The sequence below is a fragment of the Cololabis saira genome, chromosome 6 (assembly GCF_033807715.1).
Source record: "Cololabis saira isolate AMF1-May2022 chromosome 6, fColSai1.1, whole genome shotgun sequence".
Classification (NCBI taxonomy): Eukaryota; Metazoa; Chordata; class Actinopteri; order Beloniformes; family Belonidae; genus Cololabis; species Cololabis saira.
This window is the reverse complement of record NC_084592.1, coordinates 11452047-11479593: the sequence shown is the minus strand read 5'-3', so window position 1 is coordinate 11479593 and position 27547 is coordinate 11452047. Positions and strand designations below refer to the sequence as shown.

Here is a 27547-nt window from a genome sequence, read left to right as displayed (position 1 = left end):
CCACAAATAAAAGGAACTAGGGTTTTGTGTTGGTGCTGCTTCTCAAGGCGTGATGATATTCTCACGTGAAGGAAACGATGGCGTTTTCCTCGAGTTAATCGCATCTACGTCCGTACTGTGGTGCAATTAAACCCTTTTTTTTTTTTTTAACAAGAAGGAAATGTATATTTCCAACTGCTTCCATCCATTGCTACTTGCTACACATCAGCCTGGTGTGAAGAATATAACTTTTGTGTGTTCAGAATAGGGCTGGGCAATATGGACCAAAAGTCATATCTCGATATTTTCTAGCTGAATGGCGATACTCGATATATATCGATATTTTTTCTGTGACATAATTGGGGTTTACCCCAAAGCATTATAGCATAGCATATCTGTTAGCTTCATTTTTTTCTGAGGCAAACCCTTAAAAAAACAGTCAGTTTTAATACAAAGCCTCGTGCCAAATGTCACACAGGTTCCTTTATTAACAGAGGTCTGCACAATATCAAAATGTATAAAACAAATCAAATAAAAATAAACTGCCTGCATATATAGAATAAAAATGCTTCTTGAATAAAATAAAACAAATATCCCTTTCCTGCATAACAATTAAATTAAAATACACTGTGCAATTAATACAATGTAGACAGTAACAGGCAGACTTTTCCACTGAGGTTGACAGTTGTGCAAATAACAAAACATTTGTGCAAATCTCAAATAAAACATTCAAGTCAATTTGTCACAAAATAAGCTATATCAAAATCATTAATTTTTTATTTTTTTTTAAATCGATATAAACGATATTGTCTCGTACCATATCGCGTTTGAAAATATATCGATATATATTAAAATCTCGATATATCGCCCAGCCCTAGTTCAGAAGACCATCGACCTGCTGTCCCGGTGGTCCTGAACCTCTGAAACTCACCTGAACGGGGCTTCAGTCCGAACGGGGGGCTGGAGAAGGAAGAAGGTCCTCTGACCGGAGATCTGTCATCCCGCTGCAGTAACGGGAAGGACACACAAAAAAAAAAGCTCTAAATGATCCAGCTTCACTGACCAGAGGCTGGTTATTCTCTGCCCTGGACGACACATGGGAGGAATTGGTGAAATCACACAGACAGAGCGACTCCACGAAGAGAGAGAGCACGCACAGAAACACATACACTCCTACGATGAGGCTCGAGCTTTTAACGGGGGTTCAGTGAACTAAAGTGAACCTTAATTGGTTTAAAAGCAACAAGACCCGGCTCCATCCTGCCTCCTCCATTTTCACCTCATTAAACTGAATTCTCCTGCAGGTACGGAAGCAGAACCGACTGATTCTTGCAGACTCTCCTGAGGAATGCAACTCAGCAGCCCTTACGCGCTACAGATCTCTCCCAAAAGAAATGTTTAATAAAAACACACCCTCCAAATAATTTTACTTGCGGCTGCAATTTTCCGTCTCGGAATAATATTCTGATTCAAATGAGATAAGCAGATCTCACGTGGATCAGCAATACGCATGTGGAGGTAGCCAGTCCTAAATTACAGTACTTCACGTAATTCTGGTGAACATGAATAGTTTTAAATGCTGGTTTTCAGATCTGATGGAAAGTGAGCACTGAAATTAACCCCTTGGAACATTTTTCTGACTGTAATTTGTTTCTCCATCCATCCATGAAAAAAATATCCCCAGCTGAAATGAACTGTAATTATCCTTTAATGTGCTAAGAGATGAGCTTAAAATGACATTCAGAGAGGTGAAATGTCAACAATATAATCGGTCAGCGTGGACAGAGAAATGAGCACAAGTGTGGGAATCATTTTCAATATCTTGGACGGTCCAGATTTCTGCCTCTCTTTTGTCTGAGTACGAACAAACGTATGAACATGTGAATGAAACAGTTGCTCAGCCCCCGTCGCAGTCTTTAGCTTTAAATCATTCATCTTCTTTGCCTTTTGAACTTGAATGCAGAAATCTGTAATACGGATCTGTCCTGGAAGCACAATAGATTGTTTTTCCTAGCCGAGCCTGAACCAGCAGTCAGGACGCGGTGAGGAAACAGCCAGCCTGGCTTCATCTGCACACACAGATAGAAAGCTCACTAATTAACTGGGTCACATCTTGTTTTGTTTAACCTGCAGAGTTACTAATCTAAAAACAAAGAGATTTGAGAGGATCATCTGTGCAGCACCAAACGATGCAATGATTTAAATATTAAAAACTGCAATTTTACTCTCAGACAAACAATAGACAAAAATCACACATTGATTCAATATATCCAGAGCCTTCTTTCCTTCAGCCACCGAGCACCAGTGTGGAGGAGATGGTGGTAACACATCGACTACTACTAACAGATGAATCTTAACAGCAAACTGTCAATCCACCAGTTGCACCAGTGGGGAACCTTCTACGCCTTCAGAGAAGGATATATATATGTTTTTCTTTCTATCTCATTTAATTTAATACAATATATTTAACAGATTTTCTCTTATCTATGTCTAAAATTAAGTTTACTGTCAAGTTAATGTCCTGAAAACCTGTTATCCAATCAGAATGGTCTGTCTCTATTAAGGCCCGATTAGCAGCTCATTCATTGGTCAGGACACAAGCTATGTGTTTTGGTGTGGAGAGTGACGGGCAAATCGACCAATCACGGTTGGATTTCAAGTGGGCGGAAATAAAACAAAAGATCATAGGCCTTCATGAAGTCCAAACATCAAATCTCTGCAGAGTGGTGAGACGGAGTTAAATGGCGGAAGACGAGACTGACGTTGTGTACTGTTGCTTTTTTCCGCACTGACTGCGTTTCCATGCATCAATAACCCTTTTAAAACCCGAATATTGGCAATAACCCGAATTTGCACGACCATGTAAACACCAATAATCCCTTTGAATAACCGGAATTTGCTCATATTCCGGCTTTTAAAAACCAGAATATGACCCCTGGGTTACTCCTTTTAAAACCCGAATATTCAGTCATGTAAACGCCAAACGGAATATCCCCATCAAACGGAACATGAAATTGTTTTCTGCGCATGCTCTGTTCACGAGGAATCCTGGTCTTTTGAGTCCAGGAAGTTCTTATAAACACGGAGAAACGCAAGACCACGCCAGACTTTTGGAGTGAGGAGGAGACTAATCACTTCATAAATGTAATGTAGGATATAAACATTTTGGGATTTGTAGACGGTAGAAAGTACCGGGATAGTGAGATTTACAAGAAGGTGAGCGAAAAGTTGTGCGAAGCAGCATTCGTTTTGAATTTGGATACAGGAAGAAGAAGCGGAAATGACGCTAATTGCGTCATCACGTTCTCCGTGGTTTGATCCAGATATCCAAAATGATTAATTACCATGTATACAGGAATAACCCTGTTTGCTCGCGCATGTAAACGGAATACTCCGAATGTTTCAGTAACCAGAATATTAGCAATAACCCGAATTTTGACTGCATGTAAACGTAGTCAATGATTTCTTTTCTCTGTGATGAGGTGAAGGCCCAGCGGTTGCACCACTGTCCACTAACCCTGACTGAACTCTTAACTGGTTGATTTTTGTCTAAGGCTTGCTGAGAGTGCGGGGTGGAGGATTTGTAGGGGTGCAGACATGTTCCCACCCTGTTCACATGTGTGACGAGCTGCCAGATGGAAGAGTGACATGTGAGAAGCTCAGCCAGCAACACGGTAAAAACACAGCAAACAGACACACGAGTCGGTTCACTGGGAAGCGACCGAGGACTCTGATGCGCGAGACGGAGCATCCAGAGTCTGGAGTCTCCGTTTACCTGGACTGACATATGCCACTCATACTCCCGGCATGCAAGCTGGGCCTCAAACCTGGCCTTCTCTAGAATCATGTGTCTCTTCTTCTGGAACTCATAGCCACCTTCCTCCAGGTGCTGTTACAGAACGCAGCAAACATTTAGGCTACACATGTTTACCATTCCTGGGATACTTGCAGGCTTTGCTTCACTTAGGGAGCAAAGACAAAGACAAGATACTTCAGTATCCGTTTAAAATGCACCGCTATGTTTTGTCTGAATGTCCTTATCTATCGATGGGGCGTAAGATACCGGGGACACCTCCAGGTGGGCAACACTCAAAATAAATACAGTTTATGCAGCCAAAACACCCAAGAAAGTAACGACAGAAGATGTGAGGAAGATAAAACACGACTGGATTTCATTTTTATAATGTAAACATAATCTGAACTTAAATTACAAACTGATTACATTGATTTTGTTTTTTTGTCATCACATTATATTTATTTACAGGATCAAAGCAAAGACGAAATTTGAATTTGGATTTTTAACTGTAACTTTTTGACTGAATAACGTTTACACCCAACAAACTACAGATTAAGTCATCCGTGATCCTTTAATTCATCGCCTCAATGAAAAACATCGTCAGCTACGAGGACTAACGCCGATGGCAGCCTATCTTTACAGTTAAACAGGTTAAACACACTGTACCTGTGGTGATGTGGCGCCGTCATCACTGTCCTGCCCACTGAGGAGAAACAAAGAAGGCGAGAAGAAAAACACGTTAAGCTCTACTTGCATATTTCTCCTGTTACCCAGCTAAAAGGAGGCCACCGCTGCAGACTACAGGCCTGTTTAACGATGGGACTCCACCGCATTGTAACAGACTCAACGTGAACATCCAAATAGACCTTTAACTCCCTAAAAGAAATGCTCATCACCATCCTGACTTGGTGCTCAACATGATGCTTCACATCACGGATCAGTGAGACATGTGAGAGACGTTCACCGTCAGCACCTACTACATTAGTGGCTGTTTGCATTTGACTAGGTTGTAGGGCTGGGGATCCATTCAAATGTCAAGAATCGATTCGATTCCAATTCTTAACATTCAGAAATGATCATCAAGATTTGATTTGGATATTAATTTGTGTTAGTGTTATTAAAACTGTTTTTTGAGCTGTTACATTAATTATATGACTGTAGTTATGCAACATATTAATACTAGTATTACATTGAGATTCAACAGCAAGTATTGGCAGCTAATGATGCTGTAAGGACCAATCAGCTCCCAGAATGCTGATAGAACTGTTTTCAGATCCAGGGCAGCAAACGGAGACGGATGAAATCAGTTTTAATTTTTCCCACATTCCGTTTTAATTTTTTCCATTTTTGGTTTATTTCAGTTTTATATTTTTGAGAATTTGGTTTTTAGCATTTTATGCAAATGTAACTCCAAGACAGTATATAAAGTAATGAAATATAAACAATTTATGCAATTATAACTGAAACTTTAATGTTTTCATACCTTTAAACATATTTAAAGGCAAACACATGGCAGGAGTTATTCTTGTGTCCAACAAAAAAATCCTTTTTTGGGCATAAACAAAAAAATACCAAAAGTTGTAATGATGAAGAGAAAAAAAAAAAAAACACGATCTTAAGACATACAAATCAATTTTTAGAAATTAATATGAGAATCGATTTAGAATCGGAAAAACGATTTTTTCAACACAGGTTGCCATGCCGACGGACTGTTACATTCTTATGTTTTAGTGATAAATTAGTTAGATGTCCTTTCTAAATAAACAAATAATTGTCTTACTATGGAATCAATAATTCAAATTAGTCCTGGTCTTTTTCGAAACAACTAACCAGATAATAGGTCTCAAAGATGACAAGTGATCAATTATCACTGTCCGAGTCGACCCATCTTTCCAAATATGCAAATTTCTGGCTGAAGACCAAGAGGGTGATGGCCAAATGCTGAACTGGTACTGCCCTGCTGCCACGGAGGACATTCATCCGTGACGTCTGAAAACACGCAACGCCGTCTCCCATTGTCATGGCAGGAAACAGGGAAAAAAAAAAGTGTTTGCCAGGATCGTTTTTGGCCGTCATGGCTGAGCTGAAAAAGACAGCGTGAAAAACACAAACTGACAGAGAAAGTAGCCCAGAGACGTCAGGAGAGACTACGAGTCTGAGTTACAAGCTACAACAATGTGGGCTCACATCTGACTGCATCTCGTGTTTCACTCCTGCGAGAAAGAAAATGTCTCTGAAAGTCTCCTTGGAACCCGTCTGAGGGAGGATAAGTGCAAAAGTGTTTTCCTGAGCAGATGGAGGAAACGGAGGGGGGGGGGGGGGGTTATTTCTATGACTAGGCTCATTCCATTGTCTGGTTTTAAGTGTATTATTTATGCTCGCAGTGTGAAGTCGCTCATATGCCGAGCCGTGGAAACTCACTTGAACGATTCTTCGACTGTGACCATCTCCACCGGATAGAGCTGGACCCCAGACAGTTCGTCCTGCTCTGCAGTCACTCTGAAAGATAACGGGATATCAGAAAACAGATGTTTTCAGTCCACTTACAGGAAGTTTTTGATTTGTTAGTGATCTCGGAGAGAAGCACTAGGGAAGCACTTGTGCTCAGCTAATAGAAAGTACCATCAAACCTTTTCTCAATGACACTAACATACTGAAAAAAACCACCCTGCCTACAATAAGACTGTTTTGAATGGCAACGTTATCTTTAGTTCTTCAGTCCTGAAAGAATCAGATTTAAAGGAGACATTTTAGACCCTATTTACTTAATTTGACAGTTTTAAAAGGTACTAATGTTATGATTATGACATGCTTGTCAAAACACCACATGGACACAGTACAAAAGCTTCCTTCTCAACCACATCTGTAGGTTTGGGGGGGTGTTAGACACTGACCCCAAACACAGTAACAGGACTGTCATTTTTGATTTGCTGGTCATTTCAGATGCTCGACAATAAAGCACAGGAGAAAAACATTTTATGATCAGAAATGTATCGCCTTGTAATGTATCGTCACATTTTTCCATGGAAATGTTATTGTCCTTTAATTCGCCTAAACACCAGTATCTTGACTAACATACAATGACAAAAAGCCGATATTTTAAACTTTATAATTTCTCAGTAAACTCATTTAAAACGTTAGGATTGTTCCTGTGAAGTGTGAGCAGAGCAGCGTAGGATCTGATGACCACTGATGCTGACCAGTCACCATTCAAGCTCGTTTTTCTCCTTAATATTAGTATTATAAAAAAACCCTAATAATAGAATGAAACTACCACAAATAAAGACACATTTGTGGCATCCCACTAAAGCTGCTGTGCCGTGGTGCTGGACAGCAGGGCTCTCACCTGCTGGGGTCCTGCAGCAGCTCCACGGCCTCTTTTAGCTGGTTAATCATGTCAAAGTGGAGCTCTGTGCTGCCTGGGACCTTCGAGCTGTAGCCATAGAAACCAAAAAATACTGAATAGAGACTAAATGCCAGCAGTGATATGAACAAGACAGTAGATCCGTCAGTGGGGTGGGAGGAACGGAAATGGAAGTCCGTGGTATCAAAGCAGACGTCTACAAATATGTGAATTCACAGGCTCAAATCAAGAACGGGGGATTTATTACAATAATGTGCACAAATAGGGTGCAGGTTTCTAAGGACAAGGGTGCTCTTATTCTTCCTCAAGTGGATTTCATCTCATGATATTGATTGCAATACACATGACTGAAAGTTGTTCCTGCACTGTTGCTCTATTGCGTCATATCATGAGGTTGTGGAAATATGTAACAATTCCATGAAGAAAAAAAATTTCCAAATTTTTAAACAGCATTCCTAAAATGTTTTCGTTGTGAAGATTATTGATCAATTCACCCCCCAAGATTCAACAGCCGCTCAAATAAGACCGACAGACGAGAAAATGTATTTGGTTAAACAAAATATAAATAAAAAAAAAGTATAGATATCGCACTGAAATGTGGCAAAAAGGCTTTATGAAAGCGTGTAAACCAAGCAAAAAAGATTTTCTATCAAGCATCTTCTGCTTGATAACCTTAATATGAGACGACTTTTTGACGATTTAATGCATAAAAAAAAAAAATGGAACAAAACTTGGAAAGAAATAAAAGTGAAAAGTGCCATAAAACGAAAAGTCACACACAAATAAAACAAGACGTTCTACCAAGATAAATTAAATAAAAAGGCTTGATGAACTCACCTTTGTTCTGTTTGCCAGTGCGAGTCTTCTTCTATCCTGAGGGGCTCGTCCAAGTCTGCTGTTGTCCGACCCTGAACACACACACACACACACACACACACACACACACACAGACGCACATCAGCACCAGCTGCAGAGTCACATGACCCACAGCCTCGACCAGACATCAGTCTGAGTTCAGAGACGTTACCACCGTCTCCTCCGTACAATAACGACTCTGTGGAAATCTCTGTCTCGTTCATGTTCCTTGTGTGCGTCACTCTTTCCTGGTGTCCTGCACGCGCCTCAGTGGGTCGAGGCCACTTTACTGAAGCCGAGTACTCAGGTATGTGCAGTGCTGCTCATTCATACTGCATCTTAACATCCTGTGTGCTTTTTTACAGAAAACAGTCTCTCAGCTGCTGACGCCACTTCATTTCTCATCTAATATCTACTTTACAATTATCTTTACCAAGATACACAAAAAAGCACTCCATTTTTTAATCCTGTTGCAATAAACTTACTATTTTATAACACTTTACTGCAAGTCAGAATAAGTTAAAAGCTAAGAAATGACTCATCTAAATGCCCAAACTCAATATTTAATGGAGGCTTTTGCCCTGAAAATGTCTTTTTGACCACTGAAAGTGCTTCAAGAAACAGTCCTCCCAGTCTCACACATTTGCAGGGCAGCTTTTTTTCCTTCCACTAAGTGCATTTCTGTGTCACACACACATGACTGCATGGAGCCCATTTGTGCAGCACAGTTTCTTGCTCAGGAACACTTCAATATGTGGACTAGAGAACCAGGGGATGGATACGCCGAGCTCCCACCGGTGGCCGCTCTACATCCTGAGCCGCAGCCTCCCACAACGGTGAATTAAACTCACATAAACTGCAACATGAGTCCCAAAGTCGAACAGTTTAAAGTCAAAAGGAGAGAAACTTATCCTGAGATGAAGCAGCGCAGCGAACATGACAGTCTTACGTAACTTCGGCCTGAGAGCAGCGTTATTCATGCAGTGGATCATTTAGTGCATTAAGCTGACAATCGCTCAGTGAATTTCTCGGGGGTGGGATCTTGCCTTGATGTAGTTGAGGAAGCGGTCGCTGAGAGCAGAGTCTCTGTAGCTCTGGACCTCCGTCGGGCTCTCCTCCATCAGACGCACAGAGTCTGAGTTTGGGTCCGCTGAAACGACGGAGACGGCGTCTGTAAAATCTGGAACCAATTATGTTCAATTCAATTCAATTTACGACACAAGTTGTCTCTAGGATCTTTCCAGAGACCAGAACATGACCCCGAGCAATTATTACATAAACAATGGCAGGTTCAAGCTCGCCTACTGGGAGAAAAACCTGAAGCAGAACATGGAGTCTTCTATCGTTTATGTGTCTTCATTTTCAGATCTGACTCACTGTTGAATATTTATTAGTGAAATAAATAAGGTAAAGAGTTCACGATGCTCTCACAGACAGTTAATGTGGACAACGTCACACTTATCACTTTAACATTTAAGTGTAAGGTATTTTATTCCAACAGGTTATTTGACATAATTTAAAATGTGAACAGCACAAACATTCAGAGCCATGAGTTATAACAACAACAATAATTATAATAATAATAATGATAATAGGCCACTGGGGAAGTTAATAATAACTGTGGAAATTAGGTTATGAAAGAATACAATAAAATAAACACCAGAGCCCTTCTTATACTTTTATCTATATTATTAAATCAACTTAATAAAATGATCACGGTTATTAAGCATTTTGCTCGAGCAGATTAAGCATTTGTCAGAGTGTAATTTTATTATCCTGCAGTGATGCTGCCTGATTTGACATGCATGAAAACATCCCACAATTACCTGCTACAAACTGGAGCATTTCAAATTCCTGAGCGACAACGTAACGGTTCAACTTGAACATTTAATGAAATGAACATCTTTTGTTACTTGAGGCAAATTCCAGGTTTGAATCTCTGAGAGTTTTGCTCATCCCTCTGAGATTGCAGGGATTTCCGCAGGAATTAATGGATTTCTGCTCGACTCACATTCAAACATGCAAGTTGCACGAAAAAAAGAGAGAATCCGAAACAAAGACCTCGTACCCTGAGAAGCCGACTTAAAGGGGACTTATTATGGCATCTAATAACCTATTTTAAACAGGCCTTGAATGTCTTAAAAACAAGCTTTTGATTGTTTTTGCTAAATAAATGAGAAATTCAGCCTCTGAGCCATGTCTTTATCTTCCCATTCTCTAACCTCATTATCTATGAGGGATTCTGAGTGGGCGGGGCTATGATAATGAGCCACTGTGCTGATTGGCTGCCTGAATGACGCATGACAACACTACGAAAAAAAATGGCGGAAGCTCCGGTCGACGGAGTTAGTTGTGGGCGTGGTTTCACGCATCGGAGGCCAAACTATGTAAATCGCATTTTTGTTACGTCACGACAGGAGCAGAATCTGAACGGCTCGTAGATCCACATCAGACTGGATGACTCATCCGGGCGGCTGTACAGACACTGCAGAATTTAGTTGTTTTCCTCCTTCTCTGAGTTGCCAGGCTGAGGGGAGACCACTTTATATATGTTAAAGCAAGAGAAAACGTGCTTTTCATAATAGGTCCCCTTTAAATAAAGACCTTCAACAAGCAGACAGACTTCTTTCTAATCAAATAATTCAGATTCATATTTAAGCATTTTTTTTATATTTTAAAAGTTCAAGTGAGTCCTGGTGTCCATATTGTGTCAATTAGTTGTCATATTTTGATGAAACTCCGAGACACGGCTCCAAAACTGATCGAGGAAGGCCTCTTTCCACTCCTCTAAGTTCAGCGTATGTGACCCTCTATCAGCTCTAACCTAATTACGGCTGATTGAAGTCTATTTAAACTGTGTGTCTGGGGAGCTGTTTCTATTCATTATTAGAGGCTCACTATCCCACATCTGTTCAGCTCAACATTTGTCCAGTGCCGTTCTGAGCAAAGCTCTGAACAAACACATACAACTGTTTCACCTGACAACCGAGCAGAGGTGTTAAAGTCATGTGTGGCAAGTCAATGCATTTAGGCATGTAGACGTGGTCAAGACGACCTGCTAGAGTTCAAACGGAGCATCAAAATGGGGAAGAAAGGTGATTTAAGTGACTTTGAATGTGGCATGGTTGTTGGTGCCAGACAGGCTGGTCTGAGTATTTCAGAAACTGTTGATCTACTGGGATTTTCACCCACAACCATCTCTAGGGTTTACAGCAAATGCCTTGTTGATGCCAGAGGTCAGAGGAGAATTACCAGACTGGTTGGAGCTGATAGAAATACAACAGTAACTCAAATAATGACTCATTACAACCGGGGTTTGCAGAAGAGCATCTCTGAACACACAACACATGGAACTTTGAGGCGGATGGGCTACAGCAGCAGAACCACACCGGGCCACTCCTGTCAGCTAAGAACAGGAAACTGAGGCTACAATTCACACAGAATCACCAGAACTGGACAACAGAAGATGGAAAAACATTGCCTGGTCTGATGAGTCTCCATTTCTGCTGTGACATTCAGGTCAGGTCAGAATCTGGCGTCAGCAACATTACAGCATGGATCCATCCTGCCTTGTATCAACGGTTCAGGCTGGTGGTGGGAGTGTCATGGTGTGGGGGAGATTTTCCTGGCTACCTTTGGGCCCATTAGAACCAACTGAGCATCGTGTCAACACCACAGCCTACCTGAGTGTTGCTGCTGACCATGTCCATCCCTTTATGACCACAGTGGACCATCTTCTGATGCTACTTCCAGCAGGATAACATGTCATAAAGAATCATCTCAGACTGGTTTCTTGAACATGATGATGAGTTAACTACTCAAATAACCTCCACAGTCTCCAGATCTCAGTCCAACAGAAAACCTTTGGGATGTGGTGAAACGGGAGATTCACATCATGGATGTGCAGCCAACAAATCTGCAGCAACTACGTGATGCTTCATGTCAATATGGACCAAACTCTCTGAGGAATGTTTCCAGAACCTTGTCGAGTCTGTCACGAAGGATTAAGACAGCTCTGAAGACAAAAGGAGTCCAACCCGGTACTAGCAAGGTGTACCTAATGAAGTGGCCGGTGAGTGTGCATGTAATCCGGTATGCGTGCACACACTTATGACCCCTCATAACACACAGTCTGATCAATACGCTGGTTGGTGCTAAGAGCAGAACCTGCAGGTCTGCTTGAGTTTTGTTTTGGAGCTTCTTTTTAACAGAAATCAGGACAGTTATTACAGCCATAATCTCTTCAAGATTGGATTTCGCTTCTCCGTATTTGGAAATGTGCCAGTCCCAGATGTCTCGTCTGGAAATGGTTTAAGAGCACGGAAGGAAGACCCCTGACTGCTTCCACCGAAACAGTGGCATTGCTGGAGCGGAGCGATCCCACCACTGGCTTCCCAGAAACAACTAAATCACATTTATGAAGACTGGATTTTAAAGCTTGAGACAGTAATGCTCCTCAGGACACTTCTGCACATCCCTGTCCTTAAACTCTACCATCAGACTTCTCAGACTCTCTGAATAGCTGCTTTTGACTGCCTGGCCAGAGGTCGGTTAGTCAAAGAGACCGTGCATTTGAGCTGGCTGCTCTGAAGCTTTCGCTGTTAAAAGCCTCTTACAGACATTACAGCCAAGCGACTTTACAGCGATGTAACACAACCACCAGTAAGGGAATTAAAAAAAAAAAAGATGCCCTCTCAAAACACTGAAGACATTTATCAAAACATATGTGGTCTCGCAAACCTTTTAAGGAAAAACAAAGGAACTTTTGCCACTTTTCAGCTGAGTGCATCCCCCTGTAGGCGTGCTGTCAGAGGTTTACTCCTGGTTGGTCTCCTGCTCCGTCTGTTCCTCATCTCCTCTTCAGTCATTACTTCCTGGAGTCTTTTACCTGCTCTGCCATGATGTCCAGTAGAGTTAAAAGTTTCATCATCATTAATGGGACATAGTGCCGTGAAGCACAACCATGACAGGAGCCCAAAGTTACTTTGATTAGTTTTTTCCTGATAGTCAGGAGTCAAGGCTGAATTAAGCTTCTGCGTCACACCAACGCAGAGCACACGCTGCAGCCGTGACGCCGTATTAAACGCTTCGGACTTCTCCGTCCCTCCATTTCGTCGCGGTGCAGTACCCCCCGCGACCGCTAGTTAGCGATCTTTTTCTGAATGGTTTATCCGACTTTTTCCAGTCACAGTGAATCAAAGAGATAAGGACAACTATTGTGCAAAAAACCTAAATAAAAAAAATCACACATAAACGAAGAAAAGAGCACTGAAAGTTCACGACTGCTTCAAACCGGAAACCGGAAATGCGTTGCTCCCAAGCGAACCAATCACAGCCCTCTCCGTCTGCGTGTGGTCTGCGTCGCTCGACGCGTAGTTACAACGGTGCACGTCAGTGACGCCGCAGGTGACGGCGTGTGGTCTGCGTGGAAGAAAACCACACGCCGTAGTCACGGCGCAGTTTTGACGCAGAACCATATTTCGGCCTTAAGTAAATATCTCTTCATATAAAAATTAAGGTATCTTTAAGATATCTTTATTCTCCATTTATCATTGCTGTCATTTATTTAACTTCAAAACTAGCATTTGCTCATAATGGCGCCCAAAAGGTTTTTACACTGCATGTTGTTCAACTCTGACTAGTTTTAAATGCTTCATTAAAAATGACAGCGATTAACCACGGATGTAAATATAATCTTGATTCAAGTGGAGAAGAATTCACTAACTTTTCTCATCTTGCTCCTCCGTGAATCAAAATCCTGACTAAACCTCTTCAAAAGAGAAAATTACACTGGAGAAAGAGATCAGATTTGTTATAAATCAACAAAATATCCCCAACCCTTATGTGACATCCATAACAGATGTAAAGAGTCGGATTAAATACCACAATTTCAGGTCCGTAAAATGAGTAAAATTCATTGATCTTCATTTTACTCAAATGCCTTCATCAAGACTTCCATAAGTCAGACACCTGCTGGTGAAACGGTTGTGTTATCTACAGCCACTGGACAGCAAAGGTAAACCCATCAAATGTTCATATAGTACGGCACAGAGAACCTTCCTGTGTGAAAATGTGGTGGCTCTCCCGGCGCTGCAGAGGCTCCTTCTGGTGTTTCAGCTGCAGCCGGCGGGCCTAAGCACTCGGTGGCAAAACTCCCTCACGACTTTCATTTCAAGTGTGTCTTTTGCAAAGTGTGTGTGTGTGCATGTGTGTGTTTACCTGTCAGGGAGCTGATGTGTTCGCTGGAATCATCTTTGCCGATTCCCTCCTCCTCCGTGATGTTGCTCATGGGAACGTTAAGACTCAAACTGTCTTCATCTGAGGGCTAAAATAAACAAAAGCAAATATAAATGCCTTTCTAAATGCCACTTTTTATAAGTGTTCTGTTCTTTGTCATTTCTCTGTTTAAGATCACAACACGAGTCTAGGTGAGTTTTACATAAAAAAAAATCTGATTTTGTGGTTTGCAGTTTTAAAAAACTCTCTCTAAAGTTCCAGTTTTTTCAAAGCTACTTAAAAAAAAAAAAGTAATGAGAGGATTTAGTGAAGAAAAGAAAGGCTTCACTTCAGCACATCTGCACATTTTTGGTTAGTTTCTCCAGCAATAAATAAAGCAATGTAAACATAAATAAATAAATAGCAATATTCAAGTCCATCTACAATTTCTCCGTGGAAATTAAGTTCCATTTTGTTCTCTATATCAAACAACTGAAAGATAAAATTGCAAATAATAAAAAGGGCATTCAGAATTTCTCCTCTGCAAAAACAGATTAAACACATAGGCCTATATGTTTTTAAATTGCACAGATTTGTTATTTTTTTGTTCTAAAAAAAAGAAAAAGAAAAAAGTCCTCGCAAGTTATTGAGGGAGATATGCAAGTCAGGTATGAAAATAAGTGCCGGCTTGTGTAGGAAGAGAAAGCAGATTTGCCCGAAATGTGACTTGAACTCTTTGATTTGATTCAACATGAAGATAAAATACCAAAATCCCTGTGAATAAAAACACAGCTGAGCAGACAAACGTAGCCTCCCGCTCTCCCGCCCGGCTCCGTACCTCCGTAGCAGACAGCCTCTTGTCCCCGTTATCGCTGCCGACTCCCGAGTCGCTGTCCTGCTTCTTCTGCTGCTCCATGTCCTCCACGCTGCAGACACATCACACAGGTCACAACGATGGAGGTGTGTGAGGGGAGTGACGGCGACGAGACAGACCCCCCCTCCCTCTCTGCGTCTTCACCACTACCCAGGTTGTGTTCACGGCGCTCTGGAAATCCTGATTCCCTGCTCAGGCCTTTAGCTCATTACTCCTCACTGGTGTTTTATCGCTGTGAACCATCTCTGAACTGACCAATAAATGCAAAACCACACAAATAACTCACTGTGCAAGAATGTAGCAGATTAAAAAAATTTAATGTGACACTTCATTATCTTTTTCACCTTCGTAGCTGTCAAAAAATGAAGCAGACAATAACTCAAATGCAACTCTGGCAGAAGACAAAAGGAAAAGAGGAGTTTTATTTTTACACCTGCAGAGAAACACTCCTCCACTCCCTCATTCAGGTCGACGGGAGAGAGAGATAGATCCGGCTCTGTTTAGCTCATCTGGTTTACTTTTCAGGTCGTTGTGTTAATGGAGTTTTAAAAATAGCCTCAAACTGCTCTCTGTCTCCTCTCAGCAGAGAGAGAGAGACGAAGCCACACCCACAGAAGAAGAGCAGCGTTTCCTTCACACACTGCTGTTTGGCATCACACATGTCACTAAAAAAAAAACCTGACAGAATGAAACTGATGGGTTGATGGGGAGAATATCTGTTTTTCTTTCTTTTTCTTTAAAAAAAAAGAATCCGTTTCTGGGTCAATCTTGCATATGCTCATAGTGTTTCTTCTATCTTATTCAGTGGAGCGATTGTAAAGTGCTAAGGCTTTTTATTAACATGTTGTCAAACAAACAAACACAATAGAAAGAAAAATAATGGATGATGTGAAGAGAAGGGCCGAGAGGAGAAGAATGAGTGTTCTTAAGGAATGTGTTTGTTCCGTGAAACAAGTGCATTTTTAAACAGAAATAGAAACATTTCCTGCCAACATGCTGGACGTGTTTACTGTGGGCGGACGCTCTGGAGCTGAACATCTCCTGAAACCTCCTCTCAGTTTAACTGGAATATTTCTTTCTCTCATTCCCAGCTCCCTGGAATTCCTCCATGTTTATTTCCCCTTTTTTCTGTCACTTTTGAGTTGAATAAACGCTGTGAAGACGTGGAGAGTTGGTCGATATGAAAGTCACATCTATAATGACCTTGGTTGACCTGTGCTGACAGATCACAGGTGTTCAGCTCAGACACAGACGGACCTCCAGCTCGTAAAGCCCGTATGAATAATGGGTCACATTTGCATATTTCTAATTCTTCTTAAGGCTGTTAATTATTTCTCAGTTGTTTTTGTCTCCTTTTATGTCTGTTCCTTCTTTTCTTCGGCTTCTACGTCCCTTCTAATCTCACATTTTCTACAACTGCTTCCTTTTTCCCACATTTAAGCCACTAAATTCTTCCTCCCTATAACACTTTACTTCCTGGATTTAACATTTCGAACGTTTAATATTTCGTTCTCTTCCTTTATCCCGTCCCATGCTCTCCGCTGTTCCCGTCTCGTCTTCATTCAACAGTCATAAATATTCTCTCACGCGCTGACGGCCCCAGACAGACCGTTAAAGGGAGCTGGGAGCTCGCAGCCAGTCCAAGGGTGGATCAGTTTCAGCTGACTAATGGAGGATTTGGCTCCGGAGGAGCTGAGAAAGTTTAGAGTGCAGACGGCCTTTCTGTTCCAGCAGACGGCCTTTATCCCGCCACGGCTTGGAACCGTGTATAAATCTGACAAAATAAACTGCTTGGATGCGATGTGCACTGGCAGGATTCTGCCAGATTTGTTGCAGGTTCTCGACAACGAACGAGTGATATAATTCAATACTCTGATAGCTCCAAGAGTTAGGAGCAAATAAGGCACATTTTCTAAAGCTTTTCACCAAAAAAAAAAAAACTCAAGTTTTTCTCTCGCTGGTTTTCAAGGCTGTAACTGGTCTTCACCATCTAGTTACCGTGACGATGAGCCAAACGGATGCACTTCTGTGTCACCACATCTGGATTTAAGCTTCCTCTCAGAGAAACATCATCATCAGGTACAAGTAAACTTGTTAGATGAAATAAAATCATTTTTACGCTAATATATTCCAGGGAGGACTTCGCTCTGGTGTAAAGCAGCACGGTTGTTACCACGGTGACTCACCTGCCGGTGGTGGGCCGTGATAGGCTGAGTCGCTCCATGACGGGCAGGTACGGAGAGTCTGGCATCTTCTCGCTGCGACACGCTTCGATGCTCAGGTACTTGAATATGTGGACTTTACCTTTTATGCAGATCTGAAGGAAGAACAAAGATTCCAGTCTGATTGAAGCTGAAGATCGACCTTGTTTCTACCCAGATATAAACTCCACAAAACTCTGCGTGTAGTAGGCCTGTGTTGACAAAAATCGATTTTCCGATACGAAATCAATTCTCATATTAATTCCTAGAAATCGATTTGTATGTCTAAAGATCGATTTTTTTTTTCATCATTACATTACAACTTTTGGTATTTTTTTGTTTATGCCCAAAAAAGGAATGTTTTGTTGGACACAAGCATAACTAGTGCCATGTTTTTGCCTTTAAATATGTTTAAAGGTATGAAAACATTACATTTTTCAGTTATAATTGCATAAATTGTCTATATTTATTTGCTTTATATACTGCCTTGGGGTTACATTTGCAAAAAATGCTAAAAACCAAATTCTCAAAAATGGGAAAAAATAAAAAACTATTTCATCTGTCTCTGTTTGCTGCCCTGGATCTGTTTGATCATTCTGACCCACACGATGTTTCTGAAAGCAGTTCTATCAGCATTCTGGGAGCTGATTTATCCTTACAGCATCATTAGCTGCCAATACTTGCTGTTGAATCTCAATATAATACTAGTATTTATATGTTGCAGAACTACAATCATATAATTCATGCAACAGCTGAAAAAACATTTTTAACAACACTAACCCAAATCAATATTGGAATCGAATCAAAGCGTGATAATCGATTCTGAATCTTAAGAATCGGAACCGAATCGATTCTTGACATTTGAACCGATCCCCAGCCTTAGCGTGCACATACCTGTGCAGGCGGACTCTGCAGTGGGTTGTTCTCCATCTGCAGCGACTGGAGCTGCTTCATGTTCCTGTAGCACACCGGGATGGTGGACACCTTATTACAGGAGAAGTCAAACTTCACCAGAGGAAGCTCAGCCAGGTCTGCGAGAAGACAAACACACAAATGTTGAAATCAGTTCAAACGGCCCGGTTCTGGTGTCAATCCTCACTTTGCACAGAGTGGATGTGACCAGTGGAGATGTAGGCAGTAAAAAAGCTCACAGTGTTGCATATCATCGGTGGAAATAAGTCTGGTATGGACAGACATGTGCATTTCTGTCTGTCATCCTAGCACTTATATCGGATTTCCCTGTTAATGCGACTAATACGTCTTTAAGAATGTGTCGGCGGTGATTGACACCATCCGCGGATTTCTTTTTCTCTGCTTTGACATGTGCCTAATCCTCTGCTGATCCCTGAGAACGCCTCAGTAAAGCAGTGATATAGTCTCTTCTGTTGTGTCTTCCACAACACTCTGTTGTAGCCGTTTACTTTTACTAAACCAACAGACAGCAGATAAACTGTGCCCTCCATGGAGCACGGCGGACGACTGTCAATACACTAATGGGAAAAAACGCACATATCTACGTCGTGTCTTTATTCTCTTCCTGCCTCACTTCCCGGGTCAGGAGCCCGGCCTACCCATCTCCCTTGTTCTGCTAATCACTGTAAATGCAGATATTGGATGTCGGTCCTTTTCAGATGATGAGGTCAGAAAAATAATTGAAGAATAAATCTCACAAGCCTTCTGGACTGACAGTGTCAATGCAGCCAAATTCCAAAGCATCCCATCTGGACTTAAAATGATTCAAAAATGACACTACAAAGTCTTTTTCAAGCAGCGCATCCACACGGGGTAAGCTAGTCCGTGTTTTACTATGATTTACAGATATTGATCATCGGATCACTGCTTCTTCCTGCCTTGGGCTTCTTGCTTTTACACGTCTCAATGTGAAGTTTAATCCTGATTAACTTCTTTTTATTTATCTGCTACAAATACCACATCAGTAGGCTCTATGCTGTGGATATAAACTAGAATCTTTATACGATATCACTATATCCGCAGCAGCTGCCATAGTTACGCTGGGAAAGGACCAGAATGTCTCCTGCAAATCAATGAATTACTGAGATGAGCATTCGCATGTTATTAAAACTATCTGTGTTGTTCAAATATGGTTGAGACTTTTCTGGTGGATTTTGTTTTACTTTATAGATCTCAGAAAAATGGTGCATTTAAACTAGATTAATAATCACAGATGCTCCTGGATACTAACTCCAGGGAAAAGGGCATCAGACACTGACGTTTCTCGGTCATATGTTTCATAACCAGAATGTAATCACAGCCTATATGATTACAACCTTTACAAAAACTAGGAAAACTGTCACAGCTCTCGATCCTTCAACCCATCAGGGCCTCCATAGTTGCTCGGTCGGTGACTGGAACTGGATGGTCATCAACTTGACCAGTCCTCTCCGTCCTATTTTTCAATGTTTCTCAATGTGAGCACAGAATATCTGAAGATTTGTCACTGAGATCAGTAATTAAAGAGAGTAAAGGCTTAAGGAAGAACATCCGAACCAGATCACACGCAACAAATTCAGTCCTGATGCAAGAATCCCTGAATTGGACATTGATGTCAGCCTGATGGCATCATCTTTTGCACAGTCAGGCTTTTGCAGGATGTTCTGATTGTTTTTGTTTTACATTTATAACAGTCACACAACATTATGAGGCTCTAACAAATGATTTTGAACTATTCCAGGTGCACATTAACAGACTGGGAGCAACAACACGTCTCGTAAAAACCTAAAAGTCTGTTGCAGAATTTTGTTAATGAAGACTTCAAACCCAAGCTCAGACCGCAAACATGTTTCCAACAGGACAGAACAATGAGGCTGTTTTCAGAGGCTTGTAACCGTAAACAGGGCTCCCAGCATCTCCCTGATTCTTTTCATGTGAGCCTCATCTCCCATTAATGCAATATACCCGGAAGACCTGGACGCCTCTGAATCAGGCTAAACTCATCTTTACCTTAAGAAAATAGATGGTTTAATACAAGTTATTGTAACTCATTAACCTCATACACAAATCTCTAGACATCATATACCACATACTAAAAGGTACCACATTTTTTTATTATTCATTAACTGGATATATGATGTTTTGGTCCAGTATTTCTGAGTTACGTCACTGCAGAAAACTGCGCTGGGATTTTCATTCATCATCGGTTAATGCTCTACATGCATATAAAACTGTACAACATAAAAGATCTGCTGGATGAATGGATGTGCTTATGTAATTTATTTGACATGTAACTCCTGGGAGAGATGTGCAGGTCTGGGAGCAGAAAGGATGCAGGGCTACAGAGCCCATCATCTCCAACAAAGTGATCATTACAGACTCCTGACAGATTCTCTATTAAAACCACATGCAGGCGCTTAAACTGTCAGCCGAGCACCGACACCGCAGAAAATTCCTCTGGTTACTGGATAAAAATATCCTCTAGATCATATTATGCACAAAATCGTGTTGGTATGAGGTCAGTCAAGACAAATGTTTGGCTAATTTTAAAATGACTGTCAAACACGCGGACAAAGCAGTCAGACTGAGGCCGTTATTGTCACTGACAGCAGCGCTGATGATTCCAGATCTACGCTCCAGCTCCGGGCTGAGCATCCTCCTTTCTTTTCCACCACGTCTGTGGTTGCAATCTGATCCTTAACTTACACAAATCTAAAGCAGCGCTGGTGGTCCTGTTTCAGCAACTTTCAGCAAAACTCCAGCATACGATGGCGTTAAATCAACAGCAAACGTCCCTCCCAGCGTCAGGGCTGCCACCCAGTCTGCGATCTACAAGCTTTCCAGTGGCATCAAGCCGCTGAGCCAATTGAAAGCTCATCAATCACCCGGGGGAGAGGGTCGTAACAGAGAGGGATAAGCGCGTGCCAGGTTTGGAGAACGGAGCGGTGAATCCAAACAGACGGGACGGGCTGAGGCCCTGGGCTGGAGCCGGAGGATCCGGTAAACTCTGGAGTCGTTCGTCATCCTGATCGAGTGTCTGCAGGACCGAGTCCACGTCTTCCAGGCTGGTTCCCAAGAACCCACCGCCACGTTGGATGGACGTCAAAAAAAAGAGGAGTTTTTATTGCCCTGGCCCCTTTCAGATACCTTAACAACTAAACTTTATTTTTTTTCCCTCCAAGATGCCACACATTAAGCCCGAAGTAAAGAAAACCAGGATTCTTTAATAGTACGACTACGCAGAGGCCAGCAAAGTTATTCTTTTAATAAAAAGAATAAAAGGTCAAACATCTGAGTCAAAGCCAAAACTATTCCCTTCAATATTTCTCTATTCCCTATTCTGTCTACTGATGCATACCTCGTGAAAACACTTGTTTTATCTACTAATTCAAAACATAAAAAGACAAACAACTCTGCAGAGCTTATTATTTATCAGTTGTTCTGGACTTTTAGGGAATTTTGCAGGTCGTGCAGCGTTTGTCGAGCTGTAGGAAGCTTTAACTGCACTGCCCACCGTTCAGCAGGAACTGATGGTGTGATGTTGCAACAGAAGGTCCTGAACCTTTTAACAAGGTGATCAAAGAGGACCTGGAAGTGGTAAGAAACACGAGCATCTATAACTGAAATTGGACATAAAACTCTACACTGGTCTACTTTGCTGCTGCAAAGTGATTAACAATATTTTCTACAGCTGCTGTCCTGGTTTCCGTGAATTTCTAAGCAATTTATCATCAGCTTCTGACGAATCTGCTTCATAGTCTGACCCTTGATCCTGTTATGAAGATAAGACTTAAAAGGTCTGCATATTTCATTTCCTCTTCAATAATCCTTTATTTCTTTCATTTTTCACACGCTAACTGTGTGTAAGACAAGGACATTCCCCCTGGGAGACTCGGAGCCATCAAAGTAGTGCTTTAAAAGGCATTACTCCTGCTGGCCAGTAGCTGCTGGCTCCAACACATCTCTTAGTTTCTAGGAAATTAAGTCCATAGTTAAACTGCATCTGCAAAATACACTCAAATAAAATTCTTTAACACCACCCTGATATCGGGTATATCCTGTTCATGCTCGAGTGTCTGGTGAATGGGATGTTAGCAGTGTATCCGTCGCCCCTGAGGGTTGTGGGCCTGTGCCTTTGCTACGTCTCATATGGTGCTTTTCCACTAGTACATACTCAGCCCGACTCCACTTTGCGCTTTTCCACTAGGGGTCTAACGTACCGAGTGGATACTTTTTCTGTAACTACTCTGCCGAGGTTCTAAGCAGCTGAGTCGGGCTGAATCTGACATCATCACACTACAGGCCACTGATTGGTCGGGGGGTTGGAGTCAGACGTCTGAGTCAGGATGTGACATCAGAGAAAGAGCGACTCTGGCGGCTTCTTGTTCATTTTATTCCAGCAGCAACGGCAGCACAAAAGTCTGTTTCATGATCCAACTCTGAGGGTCAAATGTTCATAAACCTGGTGCTGAGGAGAGAATTAAAAAGGGATCTAGACGGAGATAAGGAACGACCAGATCTACCAGGAGCTCTGTCACTTCATAGCTGCTCGCGGCTCCAGCTGACTTTTCAGCAGCGCTGAGACAAACAAAAAAAATTAAAAAAACGCTTGAAGCTTCTCTCACAACCCATTTTTTAACTTGATATCAAACACAAGCCACAGACCCAGCAGCACATCTATCATCTCCTCCAGGTTCTACATCTTTAGTGTTGTTGTCTTCTCCGTTTAGATCACACAATCAAATGCGTCACAGCAGCTTCACTCCAACCTCCTACTTCTGATCTGGTTATTGAAAACAAACGAGGGCAAGGCGAGTGGAGTCGGGCTGAGTAAGTACTAGTGGAAAAGTCAGGTCAGGTTCAGGACGCTTCAGACCCTTCTGAGCAGGAGGACGCTCCTGCCAGTGCTGTTAACTATGTGGGTGATGTGTGACCAGTCTGCAAAAATGTTTCGGTAGGTAGCAAGTGTCAAAGTAACATCCACGTGAATGCCAGGATGTGAGTTTTCCCAGCAGATGTACCAAGACTGTTTACTCACTCAAAGAAACCTTCACTACACTGGATCTTCACTAGACTTTGGTAACACGCGATGCATCCGAGGACAACAATCGCTGTTAACTCTCAGGACGTATTTTTCCATTGGATTTGATGATTTCAGAAGGGAATCCTACAGTAACCACCCTGCCGCTCTGCAGCCTCAGCCAATCAGCACAGAGAGAGTCAGCCGGGCTGGGTAGAGCTCCTCCCGATGACCTCCAGAGGGTTGGATCTGTCACTCGTCTCTGTGTCAGCGACGGATTTCAGACCTTTGAGGTCTGGAGGTCACTCTCCGGTCATGTGGAGGGTAGAGAGTATTTTAGGGGTTGGGATGGGTGTGGCAGTGCAGACACAGGGCTCTGTGGTCTAAAATGAGCCTCCCATCCTTTAGACAATTTGGATAAAAGGGCCCTATTTCTGTGTTTAATTGCACTTTTATGCTCCTATCAATGCAAAAAAAAACATTAAAAGAATTGTATTCTATTTTTAAAAAAGGGTTAAGTGTAAATAAACAGAAATATGACGAGTGGCATCATTTTAACAATGAGAGAAGAACATTTACCAGTCTATATTTAACAAACTCACCTTCTGGCAGGACGCAGAGAAGATTTCGGCGTACATTTAGTTCGCGCAAGGCTTTGAGTCTGCCGATGTGACGGGGGAGAGCTGTGATCTCGTTGCAGCTGATGTCCTGCAAAGAACCAAACATCAATACACGTTAACAGCCATAAACTCCTCTGTGTTTATTTCAATATGTTACAGCCCCACCAGATGTTTCCTGTGACCATTTTAAAGCAGAGAGCATATCTCTGCTCAGAGCAATAACATTGCAAAAGAAAACATTTGAAGTTTGTCACTGAACTGATTAAAGAGAAGTAAAGATCAAAACAGCAGCTCGTCACGTGGAAGAGAAAAAAACCTGTCTAAACACAAGTTATCAAACCGAAAGTTGGTAACATATAATAATGCCTTGTATTACTGACTGGTCCGTACAACAGGGCCTATTTGTTACACTTTTAATAATATATATATATTTATAGTATTAAAAAGAATTACGTTTCTAATAGATAGTCCCTTCTTCTAAAGAAAGCAGCCATTTAACCACCATAAAAGGTTAGTAGAAGAAGAAAACAGCACTGTTCAGTGCGTCCAAGTCCACTTTGTTTTGATTGATTATATTTGTATTTCCACTCCTCTCCTTCCCCTCCAAACATGACTTACAGTAAGTGAGTCAAATCTAAATAAAACACTTGACATTGATTCTGCAGCTACTTTCCAGACAATGCTATGGGCACGGTGGTGAGAACGAAGAGGGAACTGGGAACGAGGTAACCAAAGCCCAGTTCCCTCTTTCTTTATCTGGCTAAAAAAGTTGATTCTGAAAAACACCAAGTTCAAAGACAGGATCCAAATATAAGCCGGATGCATTGTCAAATTAACAGGTAGTTACAGTGAGTAGTTGCAAATTTCCCCTCTGTGGGACTATTAAAGGTTTATCTTATCTTATCTGAGCCTTTCATACATGTACAAAGATTGTTTATATTCTGTGATGTGTAGAAGTATTTTGAGACTAAGTTATTGCTACCTTCCAGGACCTGACTGTTTAAGGTTGGGAGGTTCCTGGGTTTGAGCTTCTTTTCTTTTCTTTTTTTTTTTAATAAGTTTGAGTGTCTGTTACTGTCACAAGTAAAACTGGATAGTGGGTTAAGGGGATTTGAGATGGTTGCTACTAGACCACTAGATGTCAGTGCTCGTTACATGCTGTAACTCTAAAGCAGCTCATGAAGAGTTTCCATGTCAGAATATCAGTTTAAGCTTCATTTGAAGGAAAAGCTGTTTAAGTTGAGCAGGTGTCGTCAAGCTCACGCCCTCTTTATGTCCGCTAACGTTGGACTCCTGTGCGGGTCATCTCTTGGAGTAATTGCGTGTTGCATTACGGCACAGTGTCTCACATCAATGATGAAACTAAATCCCTGAGTGACGGTGGACATGGTGGCAGGGCCAACTGACCCCTGGGTCCCCCCAGGCATGGAAGCACTAGTGTACGGCAGCCCGGCGCGCCCACTGTGAACCGCAGCCCTCCTGGTTTATGAGCCTGCTGCCACCAGAGGCACCGCCGCTTAAAGCATTTCTCTGTAAAAAATACACACCGAGTCTGCCTCGGTGAAAAGAAGCATCAATTTGCACACATCAGATGGAGTCGGCAGGAAGTAACACGAGAAAGGCAGCCGATCGAGAAAAGAAAATACCGCAGCCAGACTCTGACTCGCACATCGATATTACGCTAACCCATGGAGATTGTAGGTAAGCATTTCTGAAGGTCCCAAGACATTTCAACCTCGTGTGAGGAAAGGGTCACTTCAGCAGTCAGAAAGCACATTTCTGACACCACACATTCTTTTTACTAACATTATAGGAAAATGGGGGGAAAAAACCTGGTGAGAAATAAGTTCTTCAACAAGCAGATTGCTGAATTGTTCTCCCATGCTCTCAAAAACTTTGGGTGAACTCCTCTCGTGAGCTCAGGCGTCCGGCCGAGCAGGCGGTGCCCGGGGGGGCCCCACTTCTGAAACGCTGAGACGGGAGGCCTGAGGTTGAGCTGCGGGTGCAGCAAAACCACGGCACGGCCAGACAGCAAGGCCTCCACTCCGTCCAGACACTGTTACGCAGCGAGGGAGAGACTCACCAGCTCCATGAGGTTGTGCAGCTGCCCGATGGTCTCCGGCAGGCTGACCAGCTTGTTGTTGCTGGCGTTGAGGACCCGCAAAGGTAATCCACACAGACAGGTGGGCAGAGCGCTGAGCTGGTTCCGACTGCAACACAAACCAGACCAATCACTCATCAATATCCACGAGACATAAGAAGATGCATCTCCCATAACGCTTTCTTCTCACTCAACACCTGCAGGGTAATGTGATAAAAATTCTGAGTAAAGTTAAAATAATTTGGCTGAAAAATAAAAACACATTATAGGCCAAGCCACATGGAGGACATGCTCAGCAGGGAATAACGCTGCAGAAGTGGCTGAGATATTTGACTGAACCAGATCTGTGAGGTCACAGCACATCACTCAACCAAATACTGTACCACTGAAACTACTCCAAGCTGAACTGGAGTTGTGATGAATCAGAATTTTTCACTGTAGAGATGCCCAAATGTATGCTCTTGAGCAGAGATTAGAGTAGCTCTTTCATATCATGTCAAAAACAAGCAGCTTTTGATTAACCAGGGAGCCTCACCCGCTATGCTTGATGGGTTGTGTTAGTCCACGAGCTACGTTCTGAATTATGGAAGTTTTCATTTGTCATTCCGTTTGTGAAGAAACATCTACAGCAATATCTTACTTGTGAGAACTTAAGAAATATTGGCTTAATTTTCTGCACTTTCATCAGAAATTAATTGATGTTCATGTGAAAACATCTTTAATATATGTGTTTGATAAACTTCACACAGCATATGACCAATCACAAGCTCTCTCGCAGGAATCGGCGCACTGCAGAAACCCCCAGAACTCACACATCCCCATTCCTGTAGTATGTTTATTTAGACTTAGGCTCATTATTGTTTGGACTGTGATCACATGCCAAAAAAAATTACCGGTACTTGAGAGCTGCAATCACAGCAAAAACCAGGGCTGGAGATGGTTTGGACCTACTAACACCAAACTTCTGATCGTTCCCCATGCCAATCTCATCCTATTCATGAGGAATTGGTAATTGCTAGTCGTCGGGTCAAGAGACGGGGTACAATCAATGACGAACAAAGATGAACACCAACTCTCGCTCCTACAGTTTCCAATCGCAGGGATGCTTTAAGACCGTAGGGGGAAGCAGGAAGACATAAAAATAATTCAGGCGTATACTGGTACAGCGAGCCTCACAGAGATGTTCCAGATGGAGACAGCAGGGGCACCTTGAACTTTAAACACAGCGTGACAGATTACAGGACAGCGTGTGAGGGGGAGCATCAGGTGTGCCTGTGTGTGCGGAGGACTTTAGATTAAACAGTTCGTGCTTCGGTAGCTGTGTGAGCTGACACTTGCACGGATAGTGCAGCTCTCTCTCTCTCCATCTCACACGAACGTGCAGTGACTAAAAGTAGTACAAACAGCTTAGAGAGGGAAGGATGCTGGACACGCTGCACACTTGAGGCAACACAAGACACTACAGTCAGCCTGCGTGTTTAAGGACTCTGGCCAGATTTTTATTGTGCTGATTCAAAAATGACTTAATCTGATTCCAGATTGAACAGGCACAAATATGACACAAGTCTCT

The 27547-nt window shown here is 42.2% G+C and overlaps 1 protein-coding gene across 6 annotated transcripts in view; it reads right to left on the bottom strand.

Moving 5' to 3' along the window:
• lrch1 (leucine-rich repeats and calponin homology (CH) domain containing 1) overlaps nucleotides 1-27547 on the bottom strand; it is an 88714-nt gene that overhangs the window by 25482 nt on the left and 35685 nt on the right. For 5 of the 6 annotated variants that reach the window (XM_061723286.1, XM_061723287.1, XM_061723282.1 and 2 more), the window contains exons 3-14: nucleotides 25960-26086; nucleotides 23859-23964; nucleotides 18180-18316; nucleotides 17271-17401; nucleotides 15049-15136; nucleotides 14214-14319; nucleotides 9041-9144; nucleotides 7977-8047; nucleotides 7122-7208; nucleotides 6197-6274; nucleotides 4442-4478; nucleotides 911-983 (exon numbers count right to left, since the gene is read on the bottom strand). In XM_061723286.1, coding sequence (XP_061579270.1) covers nucleotides 911-983; nucleotides 4442-4478; nucleotides 6197-6274; nucleotides 7122-7208; nucleotides 7977-8047; nucleotides 9041-9144; nucleotides 14214-14319; nucleotides 15049-15136; nucleotides 17271-17401; nucleotides 18180-18316; nucleotides 23859-23964; nucleotides 25960-26086 — 1145 coding nt within the window. The remainder of the gene's footprint in view (nucleotides 1-910; nucleotides 984-4441; nucleotides 4479-6196; nucleotides 6275-7121; nucleotides 7209-7976; nucleotides 8048-9040; nucleotides 9145-14213; nucleotides 14320-15048; nucleotides 15137-17270; nucleotides 17402-18179; nucleotides 18317-23858; nucleotides 23965-25959; nucleotides 26087-27547) is intronic. The other variant, XM_061723284.1, reaches the window with a different exon arrangement.